This window comes from Pezoporus flaviventris, unplaced genomic scaffold (assembly GCF_033815535.1).
Source record: "Pezoporus flaviventris isolate CSIRO_AGI_PZ_B2104156 unplaced genomic scaffold, CSIRO_AGI_Pfla_v1 ptg000020l, whole genome shotgun sequence".
Classification (NCBI taxonomy): Eukaryota; Metazoa; Chordata; class Aves; order Psittaciformes; family Psittacidae; genus Pezoporus; species Pezoporus flaviventris.
Window position 1 is genome coordinate 2,090,026 of NW_026892568.1, and position 15,532 is coordinate 2,105,557.

At 40.4% G+C, this 15,532-nt stretch overlaps 1 protein-coding gene across 4 annotated transcripts in view; it reads left to right on the plus strand.

Annotated features, from left to right (window-relative positions):
* PRKCA (protein kinase C alpha) overlaps positions 1–15,532 on the plus strand; it is a 161,066-nt gene that overhangs the window by 107,578 nt on the left and 37,956 nt on the right. For all 4 annotated transcript variants that reach the window (XM_061455284.1, XM_061455282.1, XM_061455283.1 and 1 more), the window contains exons 6-8: positions 11,115–11,271; positions 11,367–11,501; positions 12,197–12,293. In XM_061455284.1, the coding sequence (XP_061311268.1) occupies positions 11,115–11,271; positions 11,367–11,501; positions 12,197–12,293 (389 nt within the window). The remainder of the gene's footprint in view (positions 1–11,114; positions 11,272–11,366; positions 11,502–12,196; positions 12,294–15,532) is intronic.

A 15,532-nucleotide genomic window follows, 5' to 3' on the forward strand; every position in this document is an offset into this window, starting at 1 on the left:
TACACAATATGGGCTTATGCACCTTTGTCACACCTCTGTGTAAAAGCCAGTGATGGAGTCTTGCCCTTCAGAAGTGTGAGGATTTCATTTGACGTGTCCTTGAATCAAGAAGCTGTGAACTGGTGTTCACAAAGATAGACAGACAAATGGAAGCTGTAGCAGTAGCTTTAAAAACCTAGGAATATTCATTAGAAAATAACTGTGATGTTGGTTTTCATGCAGAGAGCAGCCCAGTAGGATAGCTGTAGCTGGTCAGGAAGTTAGCCATCATCTTCAGAAGTACTCTGGGCTTTCATCAGCTGAGGAGTTGCTTCCTGCATTTCAGAGTGTTTAATAAGCCATAGCAACTTGGATTCAATCCCAGATATTATCAGTGAGTTATGAAATGAAAAAGAAATCACCACATTCTGTAAAGTGAAAGTTACCCAGATGGGAAGGAGGGAGAGAGGGGAGGAAAGAGAGGGTAGCAGTTCATTTCCCCCAGGATTTAGGAGTGAGCTTTGGTTGTGCACATCCCAGCGAGCCATTCCAGCTCTGGGGTTCCAGAAAAAAGCTCTGGAAAATGTATTTTGTGAGATGAAGGATTGTTCTGTCCCCCTAAATAGACACGTGAAATGTTGTTTAACTCCAGCAGGACTTCCTTGTTCTGTGTCAGAAAGTGGAGTTCATTGCTCAGGGTCTGCATGAGAATTGGTGTTTACAGCATGACATTTTTTCTGTGTGTGCCTTCTTGTTTAGGTGGGGTCAGCTTCTAATGAATGTATCTGATACCTGAAATGTAAAGTTGGGAGTGAACTTTATTATTGATTTTGCCTTTCTGTTGGGCACAAATAATGCAAACAATTTTCTTTGCCAGTCACATTGCAGTGTATTTATTCAAAGGGAGGCCACAGGGCAGGAATTAGGATGGACAGAAGTTAAATAAGGGAGGGAATAACAACAAAATCTTCATTATTATTATTTTTTATAAGTGTAGGGGTAAGTCTGTAAAACAAATTAAATTCTAAAAGAAAAACCTGATTTTATTATGGCTCAACATTTTAAGGACATATAAAATATAAGTATGACCTTATGTAGGAAATGGACTAGAAGATGCGCATAAAACACAAATCATCAAAAGCTTTTACCTCAGGAGAGCGTGCTGGTTAGCGTGTGGCCAGCACTGAAGGCAACAAATCTACATGTACACTGACACGTCTGCAAAACTGGTACTGCAAGAGACTGAATTCAGTGTCCACACTGAAACAGGAGCAGGGTACCACTCCCGCATTTCCTCTGTGGGGAATGAGTCTCAATAGAGACCATAGCCGTTGTAGCCAACAGAAAGGAAATCATAGAATCATAGAATAGTTAAGGTTGGAAAGGACCTTAAGATCATCCAGTTCCAACCCCCCTGCCGTGGACAGGGACACCTCACACTAAACCATCTCACCCAAGGCCTCGTCCAACCTGGTCTTGAACACTGCCAGGGATGGAGCATTCACAACCTCCCTGGGCAACCCATTCCAGTGCCTCACCACCCTAACAGGAAAGAATTTCCTCCTTAGAGCCAATCTAAACTTCCCCTGTTTAAGTTTTAACCCGTTACCCCTTGTCCTGTCACTACAGTCCCTAATGAAGAGTCCCTCCCCAGCATCCCTATAGCCCCCCTTCAGATACTGGAAGGCTGCTATGAGGTCTCCATGCAGACCAAATCTGACCATCACACCGAATTCTCACAGCTCACAGAACCAGCACACTCCTGGCACTGTATTCATCCATGGCTTAGTTGTCTCTAAATCCAAACAGCTCCACGTTCTCCTGCCAGACCTTGTAAAATGTAGAAGTACGATGCATGTTAGTTAGGGTCAGAGCAGATCCCAAGTGATACCTAATTGTAGCTTAACTCTTCTGATAGCTTCCTGTTGACGTAGGAGGGGTGAAGTTGTCCAAGGTCCTGTCATTAACAGAAAGGTGGTTGCTTAAGTAGTAAGGCACTGCATAGATGCTGATGCAGATTCTAAAAGTAATTGTGCCATGAGAGAGATACTAATTCGAAACTCATCCAAGTGACTAAATTTAGTGTTTGCATTATTTTAGGCTGCTTTGCAGCAAGGTTCTTAAATATGGCTTAAACTTCCTGCCATAATGCACATAATTTGACAAATAGCACATAGTTATTTTCTGATGATTACACAGGTTTATAATTGTTCTAGGGGCAAAAACGTTTGTCGCAAGTGTGTGGTACCAAGGCACTATAAAGCAATTACACAAATAGGTGTTCCTTCAGTTCACAGTTTTATTAGAGAAGATACTGGGTGTCATGGTTTACCCTTGGTGCCATGGTTTAGTGTGAGGTGTCCCTGCCCATGGCAGGGGGTTGGAACTTAATGATCTTAAGGTCCTTTCCAACCCTAACTATTCTATGATTCTATGGGAATGTGGTAATATTGTTACAGGTATTTTGTAGGTTTCCTCCTGTAGCTCTTTTTGGTGCAGTTGGACTTGGCAAATGCTGTTACTTCTGTGTTTATAAATAAAGCATTTCCATCCTATAGTGAAGTAGGTTTCTGGACAACAAGAAAAACCATTTACTAGAACCTTGTTGTGTATATAACCATTACCGTGCTCTTAAGTCCTTTTGGTTGAGGCTCGCCAGCATTTCCAGGCTTTCAGAAAACTCCTTTAAAGAAGAATGACAGTTACCCTGAAAGGCAGATCCTTTACTCCAATAAAAAACATATATACAGACTAAACCCACACAGGGTGACGTTTCGGATACCTTTTGTGCATGTTTAACAGCAGAGAAAATTAGTAGTTGTCAGGTAGTTCATGGACATATTCCTGTGCAAAGCATTTGAACTCCTTTTCTCCTAGTATGGCACTGCTTCTACCATATTTCTTGATAAAACCTTTGCTAGAATAGGCAGTTCCCCAAGCTGCCAAGCACATCACCACTGCGTTTAGCTTTGGGAAGGGAGGTGAATTAAACACCCAGGAGGGTTTATGAACAGCAGGAAAAATAATGAATGATTGGCTGTTTAGTTTGAGCCTTTGCCTGAATCTTTATCAAAGGAATTGCTCTGTAGGTGTTGAAATCCTTCAGCTGAATTCCTTAATATCTCTGCTCTGCATCCTGTTTTGGTTGTTAATTAGCTCCTGCTGATTCCAACGTAGCCAGCCTTGATTGCATGCAAAACATTTGTGCTGCTAAATGGAGACCTGCCATTCTGGTTGGCATCTTGCAAATCACTTTGATGGGCAACTCAACCATCCCAGTCCCAGCCAGGGCACGCATCAGTGATGCAGCACCCATAACACCGCCTGCAAGATGTGCTCATTTAAGGAACACTTGTTTAATCCGTCATAATTTGGTTTCACTTCTGCATAATTGCTTTGAGGGTTTTGTGGCAGCTTTTGTTTCCAAAAAGGCCACAATACCCACACACAGAGTAAAATTGAGTGTTTTACTGATAAAATATTGGAAATAGGACTGGGTTTTTTCCTAGTGAATGCAAGGGGAAAATCAAAGCGGAGCACTTCCAAATGGAGCTGGCTATTGGTTCAGTCAGATTATCTGAAATACCCAAGTAGTTTGGTAAGATTTGAAGTGAACTAATAGTGGGAATGATCCAGTCCTATATGAAAACATAATGATTTCCAGTGTATGAGGGCAAATCCTCAACCTGGGTGCTTGAAGGTAGACATTCAGTCTTTTCTGTGTGAGTGTTAGAGACTGCAATGCTTTCCACAAGCAGGAATTTTGTATGGGCACACTTTGCCAAACTTCATCATTCCAGGGCTAGTCAGTATGCCTCATTCAGTGCTCATTTGTGCTGCAGTTCTTAAATAGCAGTGGTTTATTTTATAGCTACTAGCTTGAGAGTTACAGTGAATATTAATAATTCATTGCACTTGCAGTAAATCAACATGGTGGTTCTCTTTTTATAGGAACACTCCTAAATTGCTTTTTTCTGAAATCACTGAATTCGTGACCCTTTCATGGCTTGGACTGAGTTGGGGATTTTGCTTTTAGGCAAAGTAAAGCCGTTTTGGCTATTTTTAATCTATGCTTTTGCACTGAATTTCCTTCCTCCTGATGTGCATTAGAAGTGTTGTCACTCTTCCATTTACTTCTTGACCCCCGTGATAATTCAGAGCTCTTCCAATGAGCTGGCAGGTGGCTGAATCCCAGTTTTGATTTCTCTTTTTTTAGTGAGTAAACAGTAACCTTTGTGAGAAAATAAGCCCATCTGGCACTTGATGGGCATCCTAAACTGTGACCTGCGAGCTGCTGGAAGTTGGATTTGGCAGGAGCTGACACTAAGGAGCTGGCCTCCCGACACAGGCACTGGTTTAGAGGCAGGGTGTTGGTGACTCGCTGTCAGCTAATGCACCCTGCTGTTACATAAATGTTATTAAAATACATATATACACAGCCCGGGGTTTTCAGGGTTTTCAAAGTGTGTTTTTCCTAGCTGGAAGAATACAGAAGACCTGGTTTTATTCTTCACTGATGCTTCTGTTCTTTAAAAGAAGAGGAAACCTGGCAGCGACCTCGGCAGAGGTTGGGAGCACCGAACAGGCTCTCCAGCAGTCATCTCCCTAGGAGTTCTGTACTCCTCTCCCTACATTTTTCACATCATTTGTGACTTGTCTGGCTGCTGAGCCACCCTATGGCACTGCACGTTAATGTCTTGTCACAGTGGTCACTGCAGGCAGCAGAATGAAGAGCCTCTGCCCAAACAAGCTTGAGGGGAATTTGGGCACATTTCTGGATGCTTGTAAAACTGTTTCCTCAAAGGATCCCCCACCACACACACACAGACATAATTCCACTTCCGATTGTCTAGGTCAGTATTAGTCTGTCTTTGTTAGCATTAATTTCATAATATCCACAACTTTAAAAGGGAACATAGATGAATACTCTGTTTGACCAGCTTTTAGTACCAAGTACCTATAAAGTGGTCCCAAATAATGACTTGCACGAGGGAGGCATTTTTAACATCTCAAAAGTACAAATCTCATGGTTTATCTCACCAATATCTGATCTCTTTTCTGGCATTCCCAGAACCTGCAGGGTCACTGCATTCATTACAGAAAGAGCTCTGCCTTTTACAAATGCCAACCCCGGCAGCAGCTAAAATCTTCCTGTTTCATTCATTAAATTTAATTTACCATAAAGAAATGGGCAGTGCGTAGCATTTAAAAGGAAGATTAGCATTTCAGAAATGGCCATCTGCATGCATATAACAAATTTAACTAAAATGCTACATACTTATGTAGGAGTATAAACAGATAAGAGTTAAAATTTAATAGTCCAAATCCCTTTTCAGATGATTAGATACATCTTGTGTTAAGACTTGTGTTTTATGAAGTACCTGTCCTACCCAGTAGTACATTTTTTTTTATGGTGGTAATTCTTATAAACTCAATCTTATCAAATACAGTTGCTCCTATGGGATTTCCAGTTGAAATCAAAGCCTGAGAGCCTTTAGCAGACACCAAGTACTTACTAAGTACCATTAGAGATGACCGTGTGTTATTTTGTTAGTAGGAGAGAATATGAATAAATACATAGGAATGAAGTATTCTGCAACATTGGTTCATCTACTCTTGTGAAGGGCAGGAGTTCCAGTCATCTACATTCATTAGATGCTGGTCTCAGGAGGGATATTAAAAGACATTGTAGCTGCTGAGGGAGTAGTTATGGAATAGAGAAAAGTCTCATCTCTGAAGGGTCTCTTAGTGATGAAAACTGTGGGCATTGAAAAGCAGGATCCGTTTTGGAGCCAGTTGTACAAGAGTCACAACCAGCTCCAGCAGGTAAGCATTCAGTCTGAATAAAATCAGATGGCCTTAATAAAATCTTATAATAAATCCTCAGTGAAAGCTGAGCAGTTTTGGAGCAGCTTTGGATTTTGCATTTAGAGAGTACAAGTACACAGATAGGGAGATGGAGTATTTTCTGTAATAGGTGAATCTTCTAAACTGTGTGTAAGGGGAGTGTGGTGATGTTCTGGGGAGAAAGTTCTTTGGTTGGGAATACTGTTATCCACCTAAGTAACCCATGTAGTGGGCAGGTCACTGCAATCTGTATCAAATTACTTAAGGAAGTAATAAGAATTATGGAATAATTTACTAATGCTTTATTGTGGGAAGGCAGGAACTCCAGGATGTACTGGAGCTAACAGCCATCTCCATTTCAATCATTTTGCTGGATAGTTTGCCAGAGAGACCATTTGAGACTTGAATCATCTTTCAAAAGCAGCTATTCATGTGTGATTGAGGGATTTCTGCTCATCTGGGTTGCCTGCAGGGAGTTAAAGATTGGCAAGAAATGGTTGCTGTGATTAGTGAACTGGTTTATTATCAACATTTGGGAATTCAGGAGAAAGGTAGCTGTGACTCACTTGAAAAGGAGCTGAATAAACTCACACTGTTGATAGTTCAGCTTTGTTACAGGGACAATAGCATTTATTTATTCATTCCCATGACTAAATTTGTTTGCTGGTATCACAAGAAGTTATAAACCCATAATTGCATGGGGCTCGCAACTTGTAACCTATAAGATTGCATGAAAGAAGTTCTGGGTTCGTCATCCGCACGCTGAGCTCCTCAAAATGCTGCCTGAATTTCTTCTCTTTACATAAAATGTCAGTTGTTCCCTACCAGCCCACTCTGTCTTATTTAGATACTTATTTAAAGTACGGATGCCTAAGAACCAGCTCTGTATTTGCTTATGGCTTTAGACTATTCCTGGAAAAGTGGGCGTCCCAGTTTTAGGCATGGCTTCTGGACGGATACTGCTGGATATAAGTAGCACATCTATAAGAACAGCCATAGGACAGTCATCAAATATTCTACATTTTCTGCTGAATCACCATCATGGTGTTGTCTTCTTTAGCCATGAGGAGGAAAGTGGCACATTTTTTCTCTCTGACAAATATTTCTGGTTTTCAGAAGGAAAACCTGGGCAACGCTGGATTTGTTCGACACTTCAACATGTACTTCTCTTTAATGTATTTTCATGAGTGCTTTCTCAGCCCCTCTTAAGAGTCTAATCCAGACAAAATGTTGGGAAATGTATGTTGTGCCAGCCGCTTTCCTCAGTACAGAAGTCATGGATAGTTATAACTTAATAGTTGTGACAGAAAACTGTCAAGTAGTAGTTTAAGTTTCACCCAAGTTACACTCCAAGTGATGCTGAACTGTATCTCACTTCAGCCATCTGCAAATTCGAGTGACATCTCTATCACAGCGTTGAGTTTGATTAACTGGTAATTATAGAGCAGTATGAGATTGCTTGCCATCATTACAGCTATAGCAGAATCCAGCCGCAGTAAGCTGATGTATTTTCGTGGTGTTATTTTTCATTTCACTTTAAATGTCTTTATTTCTCATTTCACTTTTTCTGTTTCAGCCACACACAAGAGGTAGTGCCTTTGGTGGGGAGGGGAAATCTCCTTCTAAATCCTCTTACAGAAACCTGACCTATCCTGTTAAAAATAGGGTGCTCTTAAAGAGGTGGACCACATAGATGCTAATTCTTTATAAGCACAAGTACCATCATGCTGTTTCCTCAAGAAAAGAAGTGCTAAGTCAGTTGAAGAAAGATGTCTAAGGGTACTAATTATGCAGACAAAAGTGCAAATGGGCCAGATAGTTTAAAACAAGGAGTGAGATAATGCCTTCTTTGGCAGCCTGTATTTAGTAGATGTTCCTTCTTTCCTTCCCAGTTCATTTCTGAACTTCTTTTCTGGTATTTGGAGGGCTTTTTTTCCTTTTGCTGTGAAAAGAAGTAGTCTCACACAGGCTGCCACCTTCTCCTGCTGTCAGGGCTGGTTTCTAGGCATGGATCAAGGCTAATCAGGGCTGGCTTTCTCCAGGAGCAGTCCATAGCACAGCCTCAAGAAGGGCTCTGCATCCACCCAGCCAGTTCCTCAGAACTTATCCGTTTCACACTGAGCATTTCCAGGTAAAATTTAACCATGAAGGCACCTTGTTAAGCAATTTTGTTCAAGGAATTTGAATGGAAAACTTACTAGTGTGTATTCCTGGGAAGCTGGAGAACGCGTAGAGCGTTCTGCTCCTTACTTATGCCGAACTACAGTATAGAAATAATAGTAGAGAATAAAAATGAAAAGGTGGATTTTGAAGCAATAGTTCATGTGCCAAACCTGGCAGTGCAGTCCCAAGTGCTGCGTACAAGAAGACAAAAAAAACCCAACCCCCAAAATAAACCCACATGTAAGATGAGAGAGCGAGCAATTTGCATTGAAAGCTGTCACTTCATCCTTCACTCACTTATGGTTCTTAGTCCCTTTGGGACTGTAAATATTCAACTGAAGCAAGTTATTTAATCTTGATGTTATTCCTCAAAAGTATTTGACAGTCCCTTTCAGTGTGCTTAATTTTAATATTGGATGAAGGTTTCTCATCATGGGTTGAGAACAGAAGAGGTTTTCTCTGCATGCAGAGACCCTCAAAAGGCAAACTCAGAGTAAAATGAGAGTGGAGGCAATTTCTTTGGACTGAAAGCTATCATTTCCCCAATTGCAAAGCACTCTCAGCTTCATGCAGGGGTTGTGGAAAACTACAGATGAAACACTGCAAGAAAAAGTGCATGTTTCTGTTTTGTTCTTTTAAATCACGGTGTATTTTATCTGGTACAGTTACTTGAGTAACATAGTGAATAGAAATACATTTTGTCTTAAGATTTTAGCCCATACACATTTTCTGCCTCATTTTAAAAGCACAGATTTAAGAAGCGAGACTTAATCATTATCAACTGTTGGTTCAGGTTAATGTGATGCCTTTCCAGACAGGATCTAATTTCAATAATTAATCTACATCAGGGTATCTGTTCTGCATGAGAATTATCTTGACAAATAAACTAGCGTGTTCCAAATAAGTAGCTTGCATTCCTGTACTCTACCTGCTTTCTACAGCCATTTTGGATATAGGGTATCAGTTATATCTGGTATTTCTCTCTTTGAACGTGTTCCACCACATCTGATCCTCTCTCATTAAATGGAGCAGGTTGGACTGCTTGGAATTACTGATTTTCTGTGGCAGTGGCTGTTGTTTTCCCCCAGTTTTTCCCCTCTACAGCTTGGATCAAATGACACAACAGCTAAGTAGTAGATTTGCACTAAATCATTACTTAGCAGTTATGTCGTTTGGAAGAACACAGTCTTTACCAATACTGAAACACTCTTTCCATCATGTAAAAGGAGTCTGTCAGCCTAGAGCGACTTACATCAGCGTGTGAATACATACCTGTCCTGTGCTTTACATGCATTGACCATCTCTTTCTGTTTTAGCAGCACAGTTGTCAGTCCACCCCAGCCCTGCCTTTATTTCTAAAGGGAGAACAAAAGACACTTTGAAAAGACATACTTCAGCTGGTTTACACGTCATCAGAGTGTCCTCCCCTTACTCTATAAATAAGGAGAGAAAATGAGACTTTATAAAATATCTGTGTTGCTTGGATGCCATTCAGTCTCCATTCTGGGAAATAACAGGTTGAAATCCTGGGAAGGTCTGTAATTTTCATTCATAATATGAAATGCTATTTAAATCTGGGGGGAAAGGAGAGAGCCTTGAGCAAACCGTAACTATCTTTTGGTGAAGATCTGCTCTGATTGAGTTCTTAAGTGACTCTGAGGCTCAGCCTTTTGTAGGAGATGTTTTCCATCAAGAGCTATTGGGTAACTTAAGGGTTGATCGTTCCTAAATTTCCTTTCAGATCTCTTCAGTTAAGTAGGTAAATTTAAACAGCCCTCCTGAGGTTGACTCTCTGAAAGCAGTAGCTGAAAACACAGACAGTAGGAGTTTAGTGACTCCTAAATGCTGGTGTTCCTTCATACCCTAGGAACCATGTCACCCTCAAAGCTTCTTGTTGTTTTCCTTCCAGGGACAATTCTAATCTTAAACTATGAATCCCACAAAAGAATTCCTGAATGAAAGCTGCTTTCTGTCCAAAACAAGCCCAGGGATTGCCGCTCCCTGTAGGTTTTGAGATGCCCTGTTGCAATCACTGAATTCCCCATCCCAGCTCAACCACTGCAGTTCCTCACAGCACAACAGGGTGGGATGGGGTGTGCACAGCATGAGGAAAACTCACCTCTTCTGCTGAGGTTAAGCAGGAGCTGATGGCTCAATGTTGTTAATGCAGGATAAAACCTTACTGTAGTGTAAATGTTATGTGGGTGTTAGCTGGTCCTCTGCAAGGGGGGGATGGCAGTGCTGCCTTTGCTCATCCATTGGAATACTTCACTCCCCTTCAGTGACTCCTGAGCTACTTAATGAACCTCACAAGCGCTGCAGAAACTCCAGCCAGGCTGAAACCCCAAAGCTGCCAAGCCCCCAGTAAGAGCCATTTTGTAACCCATCATCCCTGCCTTGTTCCTGGGATGTGTCTTTGCAAGGAATGGTACCCCTTTCAGATTGCTGACTATTCTTGTCTCTCTTTGGGGATCAGTAGCAACAAGAGATATATTAACTCACTTCATGCCTTCTTTTGACATTGCAAAAATAGAAGCTACATTAGCATTTTTTGTGAAGCTGAATTTAAACTTGTCTTCTCTGCACTTTTACTTTGGTTACTGTCATGATAAAATGCTTACAGTGATTCCATCTGACAATGAACAAACCAGGAATCCGAGGGACATTTAGTGTTAGGAACCTTCCAGGGAAGGATTGTAACAAATTAGCAGTCTTCTGAAACCTATTATGATCTGGCTATATCACCTTCATAGTATTTGGCTGATAGTCCTGTATTTGTAATAACCTAAGACTGATGAGGAAATAAAAGATCTGCACTGAAAAATTTATAGTGATGTATTTGGGCATTCAATCATTCCATTGCAGGAAAAGAGCCGCCTGAAAGGTGCTTCTTGTTTGTGAATTGCTCTTCTCTCCTGTCATTTCTCTCTACCGTTCTTATAAATAACGCTAAGTGCAGCCTTACTTTACATCAAGTAGCTTCTTCCATGCCAAGTCTGACAAATGGGTTTCATGTCTTGCTTGTTTTATTTTCCAGCATGTTTCAATAACTGGTTTGACAAATAACTGCTTTCTTTACGTTGATTTGTAGTCCCATACAAATCAGCTATGTTTTATGTTGACAGTGCGAGAAGCAAAAAACCTCATTCCCATGGATCCAAATGGACTTTCAGATCCTTATGTTAAACTGAAGCTCATCCCTGATCCTAAGAATGAAAGTAAACAGAAAACGAAAACCATCCGTTCTACTCTGAATCCGGACTGGAATGAATCATTCACATTGTAAGTTTAATGCCTTTTAATGAAGTGCCTGTGTACGGGTTGATTCTTTTATTTCAGTGTTGCATTGAACATTCCTCTGTTTCTGTCCTTTTTAGTAAATTAAAACCCACAGACAAAGATCGACGGTTATCAGTAGAGGTCTGGGACTGGGATCGAACAACCAGAAATGATTTCATGGGATCCCTTTCATTTGGAGTGTCAGAGCTTATGAAAATGCCCGCCAGTGGATGGTGAGAGTTCTGGAAAGAGGAGAGAATATAACACATTCCAGTATTTTTCTTCAACATAATCAATCTGGTTTGGAGTTTGTCGCTGTAAATGCACTGAAAATGCAACTAAGCCTAAGAAACAGATTATTTATGACAAAGGAGGATAAGAAAAGGAACGTTTTTCTTTGGTGGTGTTCATGAAGCTTCTGCTGTACACTCAGTTCTGTGTACATGCTCTTGTGCTAAGACTTATTTTTATCATGAATATGATATATTCATTACAAAGTGTATCATGTTATACATAGCTCTGCAAAATCAAAGTACATGGGAACTGATTTTGTAAAGTACCGTCTTATGTCCTAACAAGTAAACTAGGGATAGAACTCATCACATTGACTCAAAAAGTACCTTTTGTCAATTGCCTGTGGCTGTAGAAGCACTGGAGACAAAGGTTCTTGAAGGTTGATGTCTCCCATCATACCCCAGGATGGTGGAATTTCCTTGTCCATTAACCTGCCTTGGCAGATAGTTTTGGATTAAAGTTCTAACATTAGGTTAAACATCTTCTGTTTCTGAGTTTGCTTTAGATCTTTCAAAGCAGTTCTTCACGTATCTGTGACATTGATACAAACCACACTTCATACAATTAAATCCCATGTTAAATCTAGCAGCACTTAAACTGTGCAGTGACTGTTGTTTTCTCAAACGTTCCACAGGTACAAGCTGCTGAACCAAGAGGAAGGTGAATATTATAATGTTCCCATTCCAGATGCTGATGAAGATGGAAACGCAGAGCTCCGGCAGAAGTTTGAGGTGAGGATTAAGCACAGATGGGTGCAACTATATATTACATGCACTTTCCACTGTATTACCAAAAAAAACATGTATTACAAGACACATTTTAGAGTGCTGCTGTTTCTGTTGCCTGTGACAGCACTATGTGCCTTTGGGTTTCTTGGAGGTTGGACCACATGGTGTAATTCAGTAGTTGTCCCATTTTTTCTGACAGTTCGGCTTCTCTCCCCTGACACTTGTGAGTTGGTATTTGAAAACCTTTTTTTGTCAAGAATATGTAATAATTTCAATGTCTTTTAATCCTTGCTGCAAAATCTGCCAGCCCTTATCACTCTCATCTCCATTAGTTGACAAATTAAACTATCAGAAACAACGGTATTTTAATACTTAGAACGTTTCACACTAAATGCTTTTTCTTCTAAAGAAAATATTTACAGTGTTAATTAGTGATTATTTGGAGCCTCCAAACCTTTGTAGATGTGAGATTCTGACAGCTTTTATGTGGGTATGGAATTTTGAAGGGTTGGAAGTATTGCTGGCTACGTACAGAAAAGAAACACTGAAGATAAAGCGATACTTCCCGCAGTCTTCCTGCCTCCTGTGGTGCAGACTGGAGTGGTTGGTAGTCACAAGCATGGTCTCCCTGTGCCACGCAAAGGAATTGCTTCTTAATGAGCAGACTTAGCCAGCAGGTCTGCCTCTTCTGGCAGCTATAGCCAATATTACAGCAAAACACTTGCTGGCCATTAAAGCCAGCAACAGGAAAGGTAGGGCTTGGGAAGCGACGTGTGTTGCTAATGTCTGTGCTGGATTCAGCTCATCTGACCTGACTGGTTTTCCCAGCTGCATACACAGCATTGAATTTGAAATCTTCCAATCTACACTATTGTTTTCCTTTTTTCTGGTCGAACATTTACAACTCTGGTATAGCTGTTTATCCAGCAAGTAATTAATGTACCTGTTGTGCATAAGCGAACACGCCTGTACCTTTCAACCTGAAATGGCAATTTCTTATGTTCACCATCAGGCAGAATTCTACATTGTTATTATAAAAGATGGGTTAACCCAAGAAAGTGAGGAAAAACGGCACATGTTCAACTTTCAAGAAAGAAAAAGAAAAGGTGCATCAATTTCTTCTGAACACATTTGGATCAGCTACCATATTTTTGTCTGCAGCATGAACTATGATTTCTGTTACACATTTGAGAAGTATTTGAATCTCCATTCCATTTTCTTTTCTTTACAATTGTGATCTGACCAGTGTGATTTTATTTTGCTGCACTAGGTCATTTTCTAGTCAAGATCATATTCGCTTTTTATCCTTCCAAAAAAGAATAGCTTCAAAAATAATTCTTTTCACCTCTTCCACATCTCTGTGCAGTATACAGAGTCTGGAATTGGGTGGATATGTGTATGTTGGTGATAGAAGTATAGAAATCTATCTGTTATTTTCAGGACAGAGGCAGCACAAGGACAGATCACTACAGTTGTCTATTTGAAAATGTCAGCTATTATATGCAGTATGTTTGCATATTGAATTTACAATCTCTTAGGTTATATTCTTAAGCCTACTGTAAATACACTGGTTGCAGAACAAACAGTCAGGGTTTATCCGTGTCCTGCAATGAAGTAGAAATCATGAGAGGTTGCATTGTGTAAAGCTACCGGACTGGGTCCCGGAAATGGCAGCTTCATATGGGGTCAGCTCTGCCCCAGAAATAATTAGTCTGTCTCAGAGTGTAATTAGTTCAGCTTCAGCACTGTGTATTTGAAGCTTTCCCTCTCCTGCAGGTAGCCTGGTTGGTGCTATTTTAATGGTCTGAATTAATCAAGGAAAGGGAATAGGTTTTCCGTGAACACAGTGTCTCCAGCAGTATCATTTAGAGTTGCATAATGAACAGTTCTAAAACTTAGTGATGATTTATGGGAATACTGGTAGCCAAACAAAATACGTGATTATAGCTAGACCGAGGCTAGTACAATGCAGTGTTACATGGTAAAAGGGTTTAGGTTCAGCCTCATGCTCTCCAACATGTACCACTGTAAGGAGGAAGAGGGGGAAGTAGCGCTTCCAAGTAATGTTCATATTTGGTTTCGAGGGGGATTACTGTTATAGCTTGTAAAAATAATCATCACAGATGTCTGAATGGTGGTATTTAACTTATTAGCTATTCTGGTATGGCACATAAGTGGTGCTGACTGATCATCTCTTACATTATTTTTCTTATCATATATATCTTGGCTTAAATAGTCATTTTATTTTAGGTACCCTGTACTAAGGAACAAGTAGATAGTGCAGAGAAACATGCTGCTATTTGTGATTTAATCATAGAATTGCTTAGGTTGGTGAAGACCTTTAAGAGTCCAGCCACTAACCCAGCACTGCCAAGTCCACCTCTAAGCCATGGTGGTGGCTTTAAGCACTGCATCTACACGTCTTTTAAATCCTTCCAGGGATGGTGACACAACCACTGTCCTGGGCAGGCTGAAACTTCTGAAACCAGTTTCTGGTCTTAAAATAGGTAAATCTAAGGCATCCTTAAACCTGACTTTGCCCTTTTGACTCAAGTTTAGAAACTTACTTAGTAGCTCTCCCAGAGCACTTAGGAGCTACCTCTCATTTAAATCAAACGTAAAGTATCTGCCTGTGTCTGCGGTTCAATGGGCATCTTTAAGATTTGGCCTCAAGCTCTCACTGATTTCAGACTGTTTACACAACCCTGTTGCATCCCTCTCGCTCCACTTTAACAACCCAGACTTCTTATTTAAATGTGCTTTTTTAGTCACACAGATCTCATTGATATGCTGCTTTACTGACTGGACCTTCTGGCACAGATGCTTTAAGTCATTTATTCTGTGTAAATCTACCATCAAATAACTGTACAGGATTATAAATAAGAAATAAATAAGAAATTGAAACATTCTCTTCATTACATTTGTAATTGAACAGTAGAAACTATTTGTGATGAGAAGTTTTCTCATGGCTCATTCTGGCAGTTCCAAACCAGACGAATTAACACCTGACTTGCACCCAGTAGTTAGAGATCCTAGCCAACAAATGGGACCAAATGTGGAAAAGAAAGAGGAGGATTAAGTAGGATGGTGCTTTCATTAATGGAATCACACAGAGACCTCACTAAGTAGATTTTTCTATACTCTGTTATGTATTACCATACAAAGTTGTCTGCTGTATAGAAATGAAGTTACATTGCCTGTAGGTGCAGTGCACTGTTTTCTCTGCAGCAAATTGTAATGAA